At 50.9% G+C, this 19,909-nt stretch overlaps 2 protein-coding genes across 5 annotated transcripts in view; both read right to left on the minus strand.

Moving 5' to 3' along the window:
- Positions 1-2,599: 2,599 nt before the first annotated feature.
- On the minus strand, positions 2,600-6,543 carry mrps2 (mitochondrial ribosomal protein S2). 2 transcript variants are annotated; one of them, XM_028808848.2, is made up of 4 exons: positions 6,456-6,543; positions 5,451-5,564; positions 4,839-4,965; positions 2,600-3,193 (listed from the first exon to the last, which is right to left on the minus strand). In XM_028808848.2, exons 1-4 carry the CDS (start codon positions 6,478-6,480, stop codon positions 2,647-2,649), a joined length of 813 nt encoding a protein of 270 aa, XP_028664681.1. In that variant the 5' UTR covers positions 6,481-6,543; the 3' UTR covers positions 2,600-2,646. The 2 variants fall into 2 exon arrangements, with proteins under 2 accessions (XP_028664681.1, XP_028664680.1); XM_028808847.2 differs by having other exon boundaries at positions 4,839-4,968.
- Positions 6,544-9,108: 2,565 nt separating this feature from the next.
- Positions 9,109-19,909, minus strand: part of LOC114657089 (kinetochore protein NDC80 homolog) — a 30,253-nt gene continuing 19,452 nt past the window's right edge. For all 3 annotated transcript variants that reach the window (XM_028808849.2, XM_028808851.2, XM_028808850.2), the window contains exons 8-17: positions 19,601-19,694; positions 18,692-18,792; positions 17,403-17,547; positions 16,533-16,738; positions 15,732-15,884; positions 12,674-12,763; positions 10,850-10,942; positions 10,561-10,691; positions 9,399-9,501; positions 9,109-9,268 (exon numbers count right to left, since the gene is read on the minus strand). In XM_028808849.2, coding sequence (XP_028664682.1) covers positions 9,152-9,268; positions 9,399-9,501; positions 10,561-10,691; positions 10,850-10,942; positions 12,674-12,763; positions 15,732-15,884; positions 16,533-16,738; positions 17,403-17,547; positions 18,692-18,792; positions 19,601-19,694 — 1,233 coding nt within the window. In that variant the 3' untranslated portion in view covers positions 9,109-9,151. The remainder of the gene's footprint in view (positions 9,269-9,398; positions 9,502-10,560; positions 10,692-10,849; positions 10,943-12,673; positions 12,764-15,731; positions 15,885-16,532; positions 16,739-17,402; positions 17,548-18,691; positions 18,793-19,600; positions 19,695-19,909) is intronic.

A 19,909-nucleotide genomic window follows, 5' to 3' on the forward strand; every position in this document is an offset into this window, starting at 1 on the left:
GAACAGGCAGCAGGCCCCCCCGAGGTGACGATGCCCTAAACGGTTCACATCTTACCTACGCACTACGAGTTTTTCTGGTCCCTTGGGTGAGTTCTCATCCTCTGTAGCCCCCCTTACTCGGGGGGTCCTGCAGTTCTCATTTTGATACGCATGCCCCCCCCCCCACTACAAAGTGAGACAATGCAGACCCTCGCCGAGTGCCTGAATGAATGTCTTACCCTAAATGATAATAAAACGGAGCGGGTGGCATTTAAAAGCCCGGGGTGTCCCCGATGTCACTCTCGGACCCCCGCCACTCCTCAGAAAGGTGGATGCTGAGCTCAAGTGCAGCTTTGCCCAGCTGAAGGTGACGGCTTTTCTTTTTTGCAGTGATCTTGCTAAGGCCATTTGTTGTTTGGACTTTGCCAGTTCTTCCTGTGTAGGTCCAGTAGGTGGTGGTCCGGTCTCGTGCCAACACCTGCCACGGGTCCCTGAGCACCTCTCCTAAGTGTGCCCATGTTACACCAACACTGTAATGTGTCTATAGAACGGCGCCATCTCAGCCCTCAGAACTTCTTGACCTGCCAGCTCTGCTAGTCTGACGCTCTTCTTAGGGGGCTTTTCTCTGGCTTGATAGTTCAGGGCTGCTCGGGCGTTGGCCGTTCTTAAGTCGTCATTAAAGTCGTAGAGAACAAGAAATGAGAGGCCATCGTGAAAAGAAGAAGAATCTGACAGGCAGCCACAGTTTGACTTTGAATCGTCAGACCACTGACAAGACCACCCAGTGAGACGCGGAGGTCCTTGTGGCACTGCAAGTGAAGGCACCAGAGGGTCTCGTGTCTGTGCCTCCCAGAACTCGTTATCTGCGGGTGACCAGTTCAATGGTGGGATCAGGAAATGGAGGCTCAAGTGACACCATCAAGGACCGGGACACAGAAAGACACCAGCGGGCAGTGTGCTACGTGGGCACAGAGGCCAAAGGAGCCTTTAACAGGCGGGTGGGCACATCGGAGATCAGATTGGTAAGGCCCACCGCAGACAAGAAGAGCACAGGGTGACACAGTTACCTGACGGGTCGAGCCCCAAGCTATTGGGATGGCACTGAAGGGCAGTGCCTGGGCACCTCTTACCTGCCTGGTGGAAAGTGCCAGCTCAGGAGTTGATGGTCTCCATGATGTTCGGCTTCTCTACATGTGCAGGTCACACACTTGGCATTTTACACAGCCAGCTTTCTACACACAAGTCAGCGTCCAAAGTCTGGCATGAATCACCATGGTGGGCACTTGGATGGGCACTCAGGCTCCTGCCACTCTCACTCCCATGTGAATTCTGCCAAAGCCCCATGTCACACTGGTGCAGCTGGATTGTCTCCTGCCAGACGGGGTCTCCGCTCCCCACCTGTCAGAAGAACCTCATCATGAATTGTGCCCACCGCTCGTACCAAGTCTGAGTACCATCACCTGGCAAAGCAGCAGACTCAGGGTCTGTCCGTCTGCCCCGATGGCACTGCAGCAAAAGGCCGCTGATGTGGGCAGACGACATGTCTGTCCTCCATGATGTCAGCGACTGACTAACAGCTGATTGGCCAAAGGGGCAGAGGGCGTGGCCAGAAGCCTGCTGGGATGTGGAATTCTCACAAACGCCAAGCGAAGAATCCGGTGACGTGTGACCGACCAGAGGGTCCTCGTCAATGGCTGCTACACTCGCACCACTGGCCTTCACTATGGAGGCACAAGTGAGGAAATGATGGAGGAGGAAGAGACGGGCGCCCGCGACAGCCTCTGCAAACGTCCAACTGCTGAGCCGAGGCGGGCACACACCACCTTTCCAAGGGCTCTGCATTATATAGCGCCTTTCACAGCACTAGTTTACACCATCAGATGATTAGGACACCACAAACTTTCCTCCTGCCCCCCCTACTTCTTGAATGACCAGGGGGTAAAAGGCAAAGCCACTGCGGCCAATGGTGGACCCCCAGCTAAGATGGAACAGATCAGGTTAAGCGGGCATCGCAACACGTCGTTTGTCTGCCCACTCTGAGGGCAGAAGTGCAGCCCAGGTTGTACCTGTCCAGTTCTTCTCATCTCATTGGCGTGGCCAGTAGGGGGTGAGCAGCCTGAAGGTCTCCATCATGGTCAGCTGGGCACAGCTCAATGAGAGCATTAACGGATGGGCATCGTGAGAACCCTCTCCTGGCTTTCATGCTGCAGTTTCTTTGCATTTTACCCGTGACTTGTTACATGACCCAACGCAAGGCGCTATACAAGAATGAGCGAGCGTGAGCCAGCAGCAGTCCCTTTACCTGGTCTCACCCAGTGCCCATCTTTGCCAGAAGGCCACCAACTTGAATTGGAATTGAAGGAAATGAAATGGCAGGGCAGGACAGAGTGGGCGCGAAGTGAGGAGAAACACAGATGAAGACCAACTGGGCATGGGGAGGGCATCTTGAACCCTAAGATCCCTGAGCTCCTCCCACCAGGACACTGGCATATCGGAGGTAGCCCCCAACGCAGAGCTTAGGCTGGCATCCATCAAATCCCTCGTCACTCAGCCCTGCCCTGAGCAGCCCCGGGTATACCAGATGGCACCAAGCTCCCACAAAGACACCACAGTGGCAGGTACACACACAGCTGTCTTTATTAGGTCACAATGCCAGTCACACGGGCCTCACTGGCGCGCCTCGTCCTTGCCCTTCAGCTGGTACAGGAGCTCCACCTGCCTCCTCTTGTCTTTGGCGCGGTTCACCGTCAGTCTGAAGAGCCTGCAGTACAACTCGAGTGCCGCGGGGGAGTCGTCATTCCCGGGCACCGGGTACGTCACTAGGCTGGGGTTGCAGTCAGAGTCCACAATGCCCACGGTGGGGATGTTCATCTTGGCCGCGTCCCGTATGGCCACGTGCTGCTGGAAGACGGTGTTGAGTGTACTGAAGAAGACGAGGAGGTCTGGGAGGCGAGTGCCCAGTCCATACTGGACGTGGCCATTGGTAAGCAGCCCCCCATGCCAGTAGCGAGTGTGGGCATACTCCCCACAGGCCTGCGCCGTGCTCTCCACCAGGTGAGCATGCTGACGGTTTCGGCTCACAAACAGGATGATGCCACCTCGGTAGGCCACATGGGCTGTAAAGTTGAGCGCCACCTGCAGGTGCTCCACAGTCTGCTCCAAGTCCAGGATGTCCTGCTCGAGGCGGCAGCCGTAAAGGTACGGCTCCATCAGCCTGGAAGAGAAAAGGCAAGACAGAGGTCAGAGGGCGAGGATGGCAGCTGGGCACAGGGCATTGTGGCCTAGCAGTGACCCATAACCGATGAAACCCCCGGAGCACAAAGTCTCTCCAGGCAGGAAGTGCCCCCCGGGCACCCCGACTGGCATGAAGTGCGAGGCCAGCGGTGTTTGTACTTTCCCTTCACTCCCTGGGAGTTAAACTGCCCACCATCAAGACCCTCGACTGGGTGCCCCTTGGTGTTTGAGGGATGTAGGAGGTGGCCTGGCACTCTGACTGGCATACACGTGGCCCTCAACTGGCCGCCCCACCACAAAACAAGCACGATGAGGTTGGCGTGCCCGTTCAGTGGCATTTGCAAGGGTACCCCCAAGTGTTGGGCCAACTGCCAGCTGATCGATTACCGCTCTGTTTAACGGGGTGGGGGGGGACGTCAGTCACAAAATGGACATTTGTGCAGAAGTGCAGGCGCCCCTTCACAAGGGTCCTCTGAGGGGACATCTCCAAGTGCCAACAGCGAGAAGTGGCCAAGTTCCTCCAAGGCTTCTGTCAACATCGTTGGGCTGCAGGAGGCCGTCGACAAAAGTCGCCTACCGGGTAGCGATCGGCTTCATACACTAAGTGGCAGCAGCACAAGTCTGGCGTACCGTGGTGGTCTCGAGTTCTGCACTGTCACATGGAGCCCAATGCGTGTAAAGGGACGGTGCCGACTGGCTGACCACATAAAACGACGTCACCGTCAAACGGGCAGCTGGCGACCCCCTTCATGAGCCGAGCTGACGGCCTGGAGGGCAAAGCGAGTGGGTGTCCCGAGAGAGGGGGGACGTGGCTGTGAGATGTGGTGGTCTGGCCAGGCGGGCTGCTGACTGACAGACTTTGTAATCACTGAATGACACGGCTGTGAGGGGGACAGGCTCACAGTGGTGGGGACATCGCTGCAGGGAGTCAGACGAGTGGCTGTGAAAAGGTGACGGCCATCGGCGGTAGAGGACACCCAGAGGCCCAAAGCCACCTCCTGCAGGTCTACCTTGCCCACTCCCACACTTTGTCAAGCTGTCTTGGGACCGCCACGGAGTGCCAGGGGGTATTTGGGCTCTGGGCAGGTCACCTGGGTGTCCACAGTGGGGTGCCATCGAACCATCCAAGCTACCAACAGCAGGGGCCCTGTGACTCTCAGGGTGGCTGCCTCTCGTCACACCCCGTGGATTTCTTAGCAAAGGTGACGCCACACTTTGATCTTCACCCTCCACCCTATTCACAGCCCCCCCCCCCCCCCCCCCCCCGAGTGAGACTGGCATCACTCCTGGCACACCAAGTGACATACGGCACAAGTGACAAGTAAACTCACGTCACTGTTTTCATGACTGCTTTGGTGGTCCCCATCAGTGTCCTTTGACCTGTCCTGGCACTCCTCCCCCCCCTTGACCTCTTCTGGCTGCTCTGTATGACGCAGGAATGACCTTCATGACTTTTGTGACTGGCGCACCTGCGACTACCACTTCAAAATGCCCAGCGCTGAGTGGGCCCAGCGAGACCCCCTTGTGGAGTACAAAGCGTGACTGGGTGATCAGGTGCCGTTTGTGCTATCATGTCCACCCCACGATATATCAGATGGCCGGACACAGGGCGAGTGCTGGGTTACCTGTGCCTGCAGCCTCTCTTATGGCCCAAGTGCACCCGGGCATCAAAGAGGTCCTTCAGGGTGAAGAGTTCTGCCAGGTGAAAAAAGTCTGAGTGCTTCAGGGGCTCCGTGAGGATCTTCTCATCATCTGCTGAAGGCCAAAAAGGAACACAAATGAACAAAGAGAACAGACAAGCGAGACCACCATAGTGCCCGGGCACCCCTCTCGTCTTCATGGCAATGGGCACAGCAGCGGCAGGCAGGCAGGCAGACAGACAGGGCGCTATATAACAGAGAGCACTTTAGTGGGCTTTTCACAGAAGTTCAGTCAATCCACCCCAGAGTGACTCGAGGGGTCCGACGTTTGTCCCAGCTCCCCGCGGTCACACTTTTAAAGGAGCCCCAGTTGTGTTTCTTTTACAGCACCTTTTGGGGGTCCAGCACAAGGCAGCAGGTGCTTAGACACAGAAACAAAGACAAACCTGATCAGCCAAGAGGGGTGAAGAGAGGCACCGACCCCCCAGCGCCCACCACAACCCACCTTAAATAGTGCCAATTAGGGTGGCGCCAGGGCTTTGCCACTCAAGCCAGATGGGCCAGCGCCACCTCCCCCCCAATAAAGGTCCTACTCACCTTGAACCTCTTTGGTTGGTGCCATTTGGGGAGCTCGTGCGGCCACAGATCCATATGTGCGACTGACCGGACACACCAGGAGGAGCGACCTCTCCAGACCTGCGCTTAGGGCCACTGAGAAGAATGAAAAGACAACACCGTGAGGAGGAGAAACCTGGGGCATTGAAGAATGCCAACACACCCGTGCCCACTCTTCTGCACATGTCACATTCACTTCCCACATCTGAAGCCCAGCTGGTTGCATTTGTTTGGTTTTTGGAGCCCAGGCAGGTGAAGCGACCTGCTCGTGGTCACACGGTGTCGTCTCCCACTCTGCCACACAGACCTCTGCCCGGCATCACAAAAACATCAGGACAAGACCGAGGAGTCTGCCCAGTGGGACTGCGGCGGGACACCCAGGGGTCCTCTCCTTCAGGTGGTCAGCCACAGCAGGCTGCTCTGGAGATGGCGAGGAGGCTTTCGATGAAACGGACCAGCGCTCGGGCGGAGCTTTTAGATGAGAGCGGCGGCTGGTCATCCCAGTTCAGAGCGCGAGTGACGGCGGTGACCGCCACAACCATGGCGTTCCAGTTCAGGCTGTTGAGAGGACAACCACAGGGCCAGCGCCCCCTCCGCGTCTGTGACCGGGCCGTGGAGAGGACGACGAACGCACAAAGTCACAGGTCTAGTGACAGATCTGACCCGGGCACGGGACGTCGTGGAGATCGGCCATGTCCGCTGCCCCCTCAGCTGATCTGCTGTGGTGGCCAATTGGTGACAGAGCGAAGAATCCGACAGGCTTACGGCTGGACCGGCGGGCATCACCGCAAACCCAGAAAATGAGCCCAGTGGGAGCTCAGGCAGCACCGGGAGGCGGCATGGCGAGTCTAAGCCCGACGGACCCGCCGACATCACACCACAAACGCCCACCCGTTCTCTTAGTCTTCGGTTCCCACCCCCGTGCCTACGCCATTCTCCCCGAATGTCCCAGAAGGAAGCCCTCACTTGACGTTCCCGTCCACTCACCTCTGCGAACCAAGCGCGCCGCCATTCCGTCCCGCGCCGATCAACAAGCTTTATTTAAATGCACTTCCGGCGAGGGGCGGGGGTTTTTTTTTTTAGAGCAAACTTTATTGAAAGTCCCCGCCAGCTCGCGCACAGCACAGCACAGCCGCTCGGCCTGTTCTTGACTCTCGAGTTCGAGGAAGGCGGAGAGGAGTCCGCCATAGTCTGGCACCTCGCAAGGGGTGGTCTGGATGTCTAACAGGTACAGTGAGGCACAGGAGGGCACATTGTGACTCATTTCAGAAGGGCACGGACCCATTGTTAGTTTTTCTTCTGCCTCATTGATGTCCAAAGCAATTAGAATAAATGTGCTTTGACAAACCACAGTCCAGCCAGCCACAGAGGGCATTACAAAGGGGTACTACTGTCAGTGCCAATGCCCACAGACATCTCGAGGTCTCAGATACTCAAGGTGCCCATTGGTCATATTTAGTTGGCCCCATATGTCTTCACCTCTCCTGCTGGCATTAACTTTCTGAGCAGAGTGATGACGTTGAGGTTTGTCGGCCATGCTCTTCACAGCTGATTGGCTCAGTATGCCACACTAACATCCAATGTGTCATCTGGTCAGCTTATCCGGTTGGGCTTGTCCCTCTTGTCTTCTCGATTTTGTCACAATCGTCAGCATGTGGCGTCACTTTGTACAGGACCTCAATTTACAGAAGACAAAGCCCACCTGGACTGTGGTGACCACCCACATCAACTGCACACAAGATGATGGAATTTGTGACTGGGCAGGGGACACTTGAGCTCACCCAGACATTTACACAAGCCCACATGAATCCAATTCAAGGTGGCATGTATCAACACTGCCAGTCCAGCGTGGCATATTCAAACTCAGACAATTACTAGAAAGCCTTCATCTCACTGCAGTGCCTACAACTGAGGCAGGATTTGAACCCGGGACTGTGAAAATGACCTCTGCTCACAGCTGTGGGTCATCTCAGACTGGCATGGGGGAGGTGTGATGCCAGCATGTTGGCCAAAGTTACCATCCTGTCCAGTGATTGTCCCTGTAGCCCCTGCTACTCTTCAGAGGTGGCTGGAGATGGTCCTACAAAGGGAGGCCCGACTGCCACAGAAAGGTGGGCACCTGGGAGGTGTCAACGATGACCACCATCCAGCTGTGGGGTGAACTGGAAGGCTTGAGCCGATCACCTCAGTCTGCGACCAGAAGGCTCACGTAACCTCAGCCTGGTTGGCATGTTTGGTGACGTGATGATGTCCCTTAGAAAGTGCTATATGGTGGTCATGCGTCCCCAGTTTCTGGGGTCCGACGTGGACAGTACCCAGCATTTGATCAGATTCAAAGGAATCAGGTGAGCCGCTGAACCTGTCAATTCCCAAGGCTTCATCGCGGCGGTCTTCACCATGCCCATCCCACCCCGTTGGTGTCATTGGCCATGGACACAGCTTTGCCCCCAGCTCACTGCACAAAGCTCAGTCACTTTAGCTTTCTGCCCATTTGCTGCCTGCTGTTTTTTGAATAGCTGATGGTGTGTACAGACCTGTTCTGCTCCAGGGTGGTCTCAGGGCTGCTCAGTTGCCACTTCACCCAGGGTTTTTTTTTCTTTAATTTACCAGTGTAAACGTTAAATGGAAAGGAACACAGCTAAGGGCCAGCATGCCAAGTGGTGCCCATCTCATCAGGTGGTCTAAAACCCTGCACCTTCAGAGGCCCAGGCTCGGACTTCAGTATCCCTCACTTGTGCCAGTGCCAATACCAAACATCACCATGTTTGTGGCATCCAGTCAGTGGGCGGACAGTGAGTGTGTGTCGAGTACGGCTGATGTGCAAGACCCTCTACCAGAGAGCTTGAAAATGTGCTGCCCACTCTCGAGCACATCACGTCCAATCTGCCATCTACCGCCCCTTCCTGCTCCTCTGACCGACGGACCCCGGCTTTAGTTTGTGCCCTTGAGAATTCGTGTTCTCCTCTTCACAGCGAAGGTGAATGTCGTCTTATTGTCTGCAGTTTATGAAGGTGGCTTTACCAGCCGGGCACCAAAGGTCAGATGCGGAGCTCGAGCTTCTCACACGGCCATGCGATGGGCTGACGTTACGAGCCCTGGCATGAAAAGAGCAGACACGGCGAGCTGTGGGGGCAGAAGGCCGCAATGCCAGACAGCCCAGATAGCGACATATCGGCTATTAATTCGGTCCACTCAACCTCATCCTCATCCTCCAAGCCTTAAACTCAGACGGCCTCAGCATGCGGTGAGTTTGAATGAACGTCTCCCACCACTAAGACGACTCCTGACTTCTACCCACTCAGGCGCGCCATCGTCCTCTTTTCTAATCACATTCAGGTCAGCGTGCCAGCTGTAGAAGTTGGCACTTCTCTCTGCTCAGTTGTGGCTCAGCTCCGTCGGCCGATTTGTGGTGCGTGTTACCGGTGATGGGTGTTGTGAGCCTAGTGACGATGTTCAGGTGGGCAACAGTGCCAGCTTTGTCAAAAACAGCCCAGAGTACCACACACACATTTTCTGATTTGTTACTCTTTATTAACCACTTAAATATTGTTAACACGTCTTCACGTCACCCACTGCTTCAAAGTGACTGCTGGGTAATCCAGTGAGGACCCTCATACAAAAAAAAAAAAAAAATCAAACCCCCCACCCATCCACCCGCCCCCAGCTCCACCCACGGACCCCAGTCAGTCAAACAGATCTCTGGCGCTCTGGAACATTTCCGAGAGCTTCTGGACAGACTCATCCGCCACACATTCCTGGTGGTCTCTGTCCACTTGCTCCTTATGCTTTGCCAGGGTGTGCTGTGGACAGAAAGGGCAGACAGTTTGTGTCAATTGACTGAGCCCCTCGCACCGTACGCCAACTTCACAAGGACGAGACCCCCACTAACCCAGCTGACTCCATCTGCTGAAGCCTACCACCCAGTCTCACCTCCATCTTTGACAAATAGTTGGTCACCATCTCTAGGATAACATTCAGATTCGAGACCACCCTGCGTCTCTCTTCAGTCTTCTCTTGAACAACAAAGTGATACCTGAAAAGAAATATTTCTTAAGACCCCATTGCCAGTCAGCCCACCCTTGAGGTTCTCCCTATTGTATCGGTGCAATGTGTGTGCAGGTCCTCTGATGGACGACCGAGAACACATTCTGCAAGTAAACATCCCGTTGCTAGGCGACATCTATGAAAGTCAGGAGGAGACCGAGGTGCCAGCGGGAGACATTTGGAGGAGTGTGCCACCTTTATGGACAGACTCAGACTATCGTATGGTGGGCTCCACGGGAGACGGTGGCACACACCACTGGCTGAGAGTGACCTCCTCAGCTTTATACAGGCAGGCACAACACACTGCCCATTTAAGGATGGGGGTCAAGGGCCGATGCCAACGGCTTTGTTTCACCGTGCTTGTCAAATGAAAACGAGCGACGAGCTTCAGCTACACACAAGTAACGCCATTGTGCCAATACTGAAGAACCCGAGAGCGTTTTCTCTCCAAAGACGCCCATTCAATCCCTGCAGTGCCAGGTGGGTGTCACACATCTAGTTGGCACAGCTGGTTAGATGGAGCACATACCATACCTTTGAATAAATGACCACCAGGAGTGCCAGCGAGGTGCTGTGGCCCCCCCATCTTGTGTTTGTGACAAGTAGTTGGGTGTCAAAAAGGCACATAAGTAGATGAGGAGGTGACAAACAGAAAGAGCAGGGACAAAGCCAGGAACAAACAAACCAAAAAAAATCAAGATGCCACCACCCAGCGCGCAAGTCCAAGGGACTCGTCAAGAATCTTCACTACCAAAGCGGCTTTGAAAGCTTGGCACCAATCGAAAGGTTTAACTTTGGGTGATGCTTGTACTATGCTGCCATCGTCTATGCCGTTTGTGTGACGTGTGCCATGTGATCAACTCTAAATGGCAGTGCCAATGCTAGAAAACAAAACGAGGTTGAAAAATAAGCTGAAAAGATTCTGAAACAAAAAGGCAGAGCCACAGAATCTCGACATCTCCAAAGCCCAAATTCAGAACACAACGCTCCAAGGGTTCGTCACTAAGCTGAATGTCCCCTCTTTGTCCCCTCAAGCGCATTTCCTTACTGTTGCTGCGCCGCCTTCAGCTCCTCAGACACTTTCTCCATGTCCTCCATCATCTTCTTCTCCAAGGCAGATTTCCGGTCCTCGAGGGATTGCACTTCCAGCGCCCAGCTCTCCTCCTTCCTCTTCATTTCCTAAGCGTGAATGAGCACAACTGCTTGAATGTCCCCCCTCTGGCCTGGCCGGTCACATTTTCAAGGTGACAGGTACATTTTAGATCAATTTCTTAAACACAGTTTTATGAAATACAAGTGGGCCACGGGAAGTGCTGCCATGGCTCTTTGACCCTTACCTCGGTGTCCTGCTCTACCTGCTCACTCATTTTCTGCAGCTGCTGGTTCAACTGTTTAATCTCAGCCTCCTTATCCAAAAGGACGGAATTCATCTGCAGGAAAATCCAAGGACGCCAGGAGTTAACAAAAGAAAGAGAATTTAAACCAAAAAACACCAGCGGAGAAATGACGGGCTGTCCTCGTGAAGGGCCCAGTCTGCCCAGTTACTGCTCTTTACTAGGACTTCGGTGCCACTGCCAATACCGCCATGCGTCCTCCCCACAAATGTGGGGCACTGGACGGGCATCATGCCACTTCACGCCACTACTTATATGACGCCTGGCAAGTTCTGCAGAGACATCGGGTGAGGCTTTAGACAACGCGTGCATCCTCAAAGACAGAATGGCTGAGAAGTCAAGCTGGCACAAACGAAGCCCCCTGCAGAGGCGCTATATTCATTATTTACACCGACGTCAATTTAAAAAGCAGACTTGGATATAAAGCCTCACAGAAACATCTCCACTGCCTTGTCGTCTCTCAGGGGTTTCAGTTCAAGTTGCACACTCAAAGGTCTCTCGTTCGTCTTCAGCAGATGGCACACAAACTGATAATCGAGACGAGGACAAGCTTGTCACCTGCATAGTGACATGGCTTCAAACCCATCCATGATCAGCACGTGTCTAAGTGCACAGAGTCCACCGCTGCAGACTCCCGCCTGCCCACACTGTGCTACACAGGAGGCTCACTTTGTCTCGCCAACGATACGGACGACAGCACAACGTGGCGTCACTTACCGACTGCGGTTCAACAAACACGATGGCAGTTGTGTGAAACTCGGAGCACGCAGCACAAATCAAACAGGACAGACGACGCAGTTTCACATTAGGATGTAATGTAAGCAAGAGTGCTGGGACATGTAAAGGAGTGAGGGGGGCCGTGGGAGACCCTCAAGTGCCACGAAAAGTCACTTGTGTCCAGAAAATGAAATGGAAGTGGAGCCTGAGCTGGATGGCGCATCAGTGAAGGTTTACTGCCCCACCGTCCCCATTAAATATATTTAAGGCAGAGAAATCCTTTCAAATGACTCGGCCATTTCTAGCGAGTGTGTCCTCGGATCACAACTCCAGTTACTGTGGAGGAACAAGTCGGCCAACTTGAGGTCAGCACTCGTGTTCTTATTAGAGAGCAGTGGCTTCTGCCATCAGCCTCATGTTCTGTTCTTCTAATATCTGAGCCATGAACACCCGGACATCGGCCGAGGAGGCAGCCCCGCAGATTCCTACAGGGGATACCGTTGAAGATGTTTTGTCACATCATGGCCTCCTGCCCCAATAGGATTCTCACTGTGGACCACTGGAAATGCCTTTTAATCAAGTAAGAATTCCACTGTCCTCCGTCCACAGCAATCATTTACAGAGTGAAAGAACAACCCTGCGATTCCTTGAACCCTTGCGCACTTGACGTCAGAGGCAGGCCGATTTATAGAGTGCAGAGTTCAAGGTGCCGACTCCCTAACTGGCACAGAGTAGAATCGTGTCGGCTCGGGGAGACGAACTTCAAAGAAACCTAAGTGGTGGTCTTCTGTCGTACGAACTGGAAATCTGTGCAGTGTTATTGATGGGCTCAGCGCCCCCCCCCCCTTTATTTACTAGACAGGATTCACAGGGCCATCTTCATCAGGAGTGACCTTTGTCATTCCAGTCCTCCAGTGCACAGCTACTGCCAACTGCTGGGGGCATTTAGTGTGACGTGTCACTCAAGGCATGGAGGTCTCATTGGAGAACTTTGATTTGCAGGCTCCTGCATTCCATACAAAGTGGTGGATAAGCCCGGCTGAATTTTACCTGGTCCACGGCTTCTTCGAGGCTCAGCTTGTGGTGAAGTTGTTTGCTGGTCTCCTCCTCCATCTGAGAGATCATAGTTTTGAGAGGAATCTAAAAAGATAAAGCACCAGTGAGTTCTCACCTCCAGGTCCACTGGACAAATTCCCTTCATGATTTTAGCACTTCAATCAGGTCTCCTCTTGATCTTCTTTTGCTTAAACTAAAAAGAGGAGGAAGATTAGGAGAGTGGAAGTGAGGGTAGGAACTTTGAATGTTGGCAGTATGACTGGTAAGGGGAGAGAGTTCGCATATGCCACCCAAGTTGGGTGTGTGATAGAGGAGAAGGAAAATTTCTGGAGTGAGTTGGATGAAGTGATGGAGAGTGAACTCAGGGAGAGACAGTGGTGTGATTGGAGCGGATATCAATGGGCACATTGGTGAAGGGAACAGACTGGATGCGGAGGTGATGGGTAGGTATGGTGTCAAGGATAGGAATGGAAAAGATGAAGGGCAGACGGTAGTGGATTTTGTGAAAAGGATGGGCATGGCTGTGGTGAATACGTATGTTAAGAGGGAGGAACACAGGGCGACACTCAAGAGTGGAGGAAGATGAACAGAGGAGGATTATATCCTGTGCAGGAGGGTCAGTCTGAAGGAGGTTGGAGACTGCAAAGTGGTGGCAGGGGAAAGTATAGTTAGGCAACATAGGATAGTGGTCTGTAGGATGACGTTGGAGATCAAGAAGAGGAGGAGAGTGAGGGCAGAGCCAATGGTGGAAGTTGAAAAAGGAAGACTGCAAGGTTGAGTTTAGGGAGGAGGTAAAATGGGCACTAGATGGCAGTGAAGAGTCCCCAAATAGCTGGGCAACTACAGCAGAAGGTGTAAGGGAGACAGATAGAAGGGTGCTTGGCATGACACCTGGACAGAGGAGAGTATACAGAGGAAGAGGTTAGTGAAGAAGTGAAATAGTTAGAGAGATGCAGAAAGTAGACAGGAGTACAAGGAGATAAGACGTAAGGTGAAGTGAGAGGTGGCGAAGGCTAAAGAAAAGGAGTATAATGAGTTGTATGAGAGGTTGGACACTAAGGAGGGAGAAAAGGACCAGTGGGCTACAGAGGGGGGCTGAGCTGGGAAAGATGAGCGGCAGGTTAGAGTGATAAAGATGGAAACGTTTTCACAAGTGAGAAGAGTGTGCTGAGCAGATGGAAAGAGTACTTTGAGAGGCTGATGAATGAAGAGAACGAGAGAGAAAGAAGGTTGGATGATGTGGAGATAGTGAATTAGGAAGTGCAGCAGATTAGCAAGGAGGAAGAAGGCCAGCGATGAAAAGGATGAAGAATGGAAAGGCCGTTGGTCCAGATAACATACCAGTGGAAGCATGAAGGTGTTTAGGAGAGATGGCAGTGGAGTTTCTAAATCAGACTGTTTAATGGAATCTTGGAAAGTGAGAGGATGCCAGAGGAGTGGAGAAGTGTACTGGTGCAGACATTTAAGGATAAGGGGGATGTGCAGGACTGCAGTAACTACAGGGGAATAAAACTGATGAGACACAGCATGAAGTTATGGGAAAGACTAGTGGAAGCTCAGTTAAGAAGGGAGGTGATGACTAGTAATGAGCAGCAGGATGGTTTCATGCCAAGAAAGCACCATAGATGAGATGTTTGCTCCAAGGATGTTGATGGAGAAGTTTAGAGAAGGCCAGAAGGTGTCTTTGTGGACCTGGAGAAAGCATATGACAGGGTGACTGTGGTATTGTATGAGGAAGTCGGGAGTGGCAGAGAAGTACGTAAGAGTTGTACAGAATATGTACAAGGGAAATGTGACCGTGGTGAGGTCTTCGGTAGGAGTGACACAGGTGGGATTACATCAGGGATCGACTCTGAGCCCTTATTTGCAATGGTGATGGACAGGTTGACAGACGAGATTAGACAGGAGTCCCCATGGACTGTGATGTTTTTGGATGACATTGTGATCTGTAGTGAGTGAAGGGAGTGGGTCAAGGAGACCCTAGATAGGAGAGGAATGAAGGTCAGTAGGACCACCAAGACAGAATGTGTGTGTGTGTGTGTGAGAATTAGAGGGAGGTCATAGGAATGGTGAGAATGAGGGAGTAGAGTTGGCGAAAGGTGGATGAGATTAAGTACTTGGGATCAGCAGTACAGAGTAACAGGGAGTGAAGAAGAGAGTGCAGACAGGGTGGAATGGGTTGAGAAGTGCGTCAGGAGTGATTTGTGACAGATGGGTACTAGAAAGGAAGGGAAGGTCTACAGGATGGTAGTGAGACCAGCAATGTTATATGGGTTGGAGACAGTGGCACGGACCAAAAAATAGGAGAGAGCTGGAGGTGGCAGAGTAAAGATTTTTGCATTGGGTATGATAAGGATGGACAGAATTAGGGACAAGTACATTAGAGGGTCTGCTCAGGTTGGACAGTTGGAAGACAAAGTCAAAGTCAGAGAGGCGAGATTGCGTTGGTTTGGACATGTGCAGAGAGATGCTGGTGATATACTGGGAGAAGAATGGTAAGGATGGTGCTGCCAAGCAAGAGGAAGACCTAAGAGGAGTTTGCTGCTCAGTCACCAGTTAGTCCACTTGGATGAAAATTTAAAACCATTCATGCATTTGTAGTTTTTCTATTTACTCCACACTCATGACAGGTGGTGAGGCACATGTACCCACCTCTCCTATTGCTGGCGCCCACTCGAGTTTGGTGTGCAGACCCCCTGGTAAATAAGGCATAGGCTCAGATTTTTTTGTTAATAAGCACCACATATTCAGTTCTGTAGCCACACTGGTAATAGAAGCCCAGTGAACTTCACCCAGAGAAGGCCCCAGATGATCAGAGCCTTGATTTGACATCTCCATCTGATGGACTGGCACAGTTAACCCTGGTCACTGAACCTGGCCATTCATGTGAGGTTCCCTTATTCAGACAGTCTCTCATTCACTCTCTGACGCAACACCAGCTTACTTCATTTTGAAGGTCAGGCTGCTTCCCTTTCAGCCAAGAGGAAGTTTAGCACCGTAAATCACAACTAAATAACGAACTTCAATCAATTTTCATAATAAACAGACTTACTTCGATCTGAATTTTGTAGTTGTTCATCTGGGAGAATGCACTCTCAGGGGTGAATTTAATTTCAAAGTCTTGTCCACAAGCATTCTCAGCTGACGACGGGATCAGTTTAAGCTTCCTGGCCAAACTGTGGTAATCGGCCAGCACACTTTCCACCTCACAAGGACAAAGAAACACAGAAAAACAATCCAATCTTAATATATAGAATAGAAATGGAAACTCTTTAAATGTACTCTGAAGAACAAGTTTGAGCGCCTGTACCACCACGAAGTGCTTTTAAATACAAGGGCATGCTCACTTATGGAGCGCCCGCTAGACAGCCTGGTGGTCTCGGCAAAGGAGACAATTAAATGAAACCTGAGTGTCATTATGAACAATGCTGCACATCTTCTCTTTGACACACAAACACGGAGGACTTTCAGGCAACAATTAAAAATCGGCAGAAGCGTGTCAAGGAACGCGACTGGGGCTCCTGTATACCAACAGCAATACCTGTACAGCACCTCACTGGGACTGCCAAGTCAGAACTTTTATTTTCTCCGTCCTTTTAAGTCATTCTGAATGAGCTCAAACCACAGTATTTATATAGATTTATGTATTTATTTTTATAAGAGCTTCTGTAAAAAGTCAACTTTCCCCTTGGGTACAAATTAACTTCCATCTATGCTGACAGGAGGTGTGCCTGTCAGTAGAAAGCACAAGATACTGTCCGAGTGACCATACCATGACACTGACATTTAATTTAAAAGCACTATACAAACAAACAGCAGGAGACTTTGTCATGCGAGATAGGAACATGCTTACAGACTCCTTAGCTTTTGCAAGGTTAATTTCCTCCTTCCATTTTTGACCTTCAGCTTCCTCCAAACTTTTGGTCAGGTCTGAAATCGTCTGCTGCAGCTCCCGCCTTTCATGATTTATCCTCTCGATATCAGCTGGAGAAAGTTTCTGATTTTCAAGTATGTGCTGCAGTCGCTCATTTTCCTGTTTCACTGCCTCCAAACGCAGTCCTGCAATAAAAGGCAAAGTCCTCCGACATTACAAGGCTGGAGAGTAAAATGCATTTAGAGGACACATCAAACCATACAGCACAGTAAGCAAACTTCAATAAACATTATGCAGTGGTAACTTATTAATGAGATAGACTAGAGTGCCATTTAACAATAACTTCAAGTCTCAGTAAAATAAGATGAACTTGAAGATTCACTCAAACGTGGGCGTTTGCCAAATTCATATTCAGATAATAATTTAGAAATTACGACTCCGCCTTCTGCAGGACCTTCATGGAGGCCTGACATTTAAAACGCATCCTTAAAGATGGAGACAATCTGCATTACTGTGTTATGTTTAATAAGGTGTCACATGACTTAATCAGAACACCTTTGAGAAGACGTGCACAGGCTGTTTGAAAGGTGCAGGCCTGACCAGGGTGCTCTGTACTCTTACTTGTGTTCCTCAAACTACAAGCAGCATGTATGCGGTGTTTATAACAAACATGTCTCCACGAGGAGTAGCATTCTGAACTTGAGGGAGATTCTTTAATCGAAATTGTCTCTCTATGTTCGCCCTCCTTCTCTCCTCCAGCTGCTTTCTGCTTGCCCGCATTTTAGGGCACTTTGGCTACCAAGACATGTTGGATGAAAGCAGCACTCTGGTTTGCTACTCAGGACTTACCTGTCCCTGCAAGCTCATCACACAAAGCCTTATTTTTACTTTCAAGGGAGGCTCTGAAGGTCTCCAAACTGGCCCGATAATTCTGGAATTTCTGCAGGTCTGCTTGAAGAATGTTTTTTTTGGACCTCTCCTCCAATAATCGGTCCTGTTAAAGAAGCCAAGAGTTTATTTGCAATTAGCTGAAGGAGCATGTAATGTTACTTATTCAGTGTTGGTTGGTATTAAGAGACGGAGCAGCCACAAATGAGAAGAGAGACAGAGGTTAATGTAAAGGAGAGGGGGCAAGAAGTTGGTGCAATAGGTGAAGGTAAGCAGGCAAGCGTGCAGTCAGAGCTCAAGAGGGTACAGGGGCCGCTCCTGCTGGGCACTTATCAGAAGAGGAGCAACCAAGCACTGCGGGACGCTGCCACGAAAACCTGACACACCGGGGCAACAGAAGGAGGAGGGAACAAAGCCCAGCGCGGCACACCATGAACGCTAACAAACTGGCAACCTGGGCCCAAGCTGGATTAAATGGCTGTCTGCGCCTGCTGGTGGACATGTCAGTGTAGGCTGTAAAAGGCAGAGCGACGGCCTAATGTCATCATGCCCTCCAGTTACCCTGTTCAGCCTCCTGTCCATTGCAGGCGCTACCTTCGTGAGACTCAAGGAATTGGCGCCTCTCAGACTAGAAAACATCCCTCGCTGCTCTGCTCTGCAGCAGTTTTATGGTCCAGCATTCCACACATTTAGCCAACGTGCTGCTGGCGGGACTAACGGCACAATACTTACTAGTGACCATGTAAGTATTAGTAGGACGAGACTGATGGGAGAACTCCATGATGTTAATACTCAGTTAGGTGGAAGCCATTTTAAAAATAAGAGTCTGCATGACCCTCCATATTATTCTTCTCATTAAAAGATACAGCGGTTAGTGCATAATAATCATCATCATCACAGCTCCAGAGCCATGGACGTCAAAGGCCAGCATGGACATGGTGTGTGTGGATTTTGCACGTTCCTGGTGAACTAAAGCAGAGCTGACCTCCTCACGAGTACCAGTGGTGCTTTACTGCTTAAATGTCTGAATCCTTACAGACCAAGAAAACGGATTGGGAGAGTCAGACTTGAAAGGAACATTACAGAAGTGGAAGTGATACGATGACAAAAATAATTCTCACTTTGATATTAAGATCCTTGTATTACTGCCCGTTGTCAATTATTGTAAGTTATTAACAAAAGTGAACTTACTGTACTCTTAAATGCTTGCTGTACAAGTCATACAGACACGATCATGCTGGGGTACTAACCATTTGAGTGGTCTTCTCCAAATTCTCCACTTCACGCACAAGAACTTGAGCCTTTTCGGCCAGACATGCCAAATGGTTTTCATCCACATTGAATAATTCTTCTGTAAAACAGTTTGTTAAAAATGTCAGGACAATAGATCAGATAAAATGTGTAATGCCATGAAATCTACAACTTCACAAAATCCTACAGACTTGAGTGCCTCTCGCCTTTAGCACTTGTAGACAACCTAAACACTATTAAGAGTCGTGACTGGTCCGCCTATTTAGAATGTACGTTTGGTTGTATTTCCACATGCATATGCAGTACAGGCAGCATATCGAGATCATCAGCGTGGGACTGGACAGCAGCCACAGGTGAAGGTCACAGCAAAGAGTTAAACGCAGTGGCCAACAGCACAACAGATTTGGGCCTCTGCTGTAAAAATTCAGGGCTGATGATTCAGATTACACTTTGGCTAAAAACACAGAAGAAGCTGAGGCGTCTACTTCAGCCATTAATAAAAAAAATAAGACTCCTAAGAGAGCAGGACTCGAGCCATTAGTGCCAAACTGTTCTTAAGATGGCACATTCAGAACAGGATGGTTACCTGCACTAAAACTCCCTCTGGCTACCAGTTTCATTTTCTAGTGAATCTCCCCGGGCTCTCACCATTTTAATTGATATTTAGAATGTCAACACTCCCTGCAGCGGCCCACCTCATTAGCCAGAGACACAGACAGCAATAGGAAAGTCACATGAAAGGTGGTCCCTTATTCTGGGTCTCTGGACAGGACATACACAAGACAATTTGCCCCCAGAGTGGCTGATTTCACAAGAGCTTGAAATATCTGAAGCCTAATAATAGGAGCACCGAGAGTTACTAGAAACAGCAGAGACAGTCTAAGGCTGAAGTGAGCTTATGTGCGTACTTAGCTTAGGCAGAAATATGGCGTCTTGGCGTTCAAACGTGTCGGCTCCTTGCATAAACTCTTCGTAACACCGGGAGGTATACTCCATGAACAACTGAAAGAGAGAAAGTTTATTTTAATTACAGGCCAATAAGTCACAGCTCAGAGTTCTGTCCAGAAGAGCCTCACATTATCAGCACATTTAACTACTCGTTCTTTGGTTGCCCTGTGAAACTTTAAAATAAGAAATCCCGAGGAGTAAACATCTAGAGAGGGCTGTGCAGAGGAGAAGCTGGAAGGCAGGATTTGGGGGGCTCTTGTGTCTCAGGA

This window comes from Erpetoichthys calabaricus, chromosome 9 (assembly GCF_900747795.2).
Source record: "Erpetoichthys calabaricus chromosome 9, fErpCal1.3, whole genome shotgun sequence".
Lineage (NCBI taxonomy): Eukaryota > Metazoa > Chordata > Cladistia > Polypteriformes > Polypteridae > Erpetoichthys > Erpetoichthys calabaricus.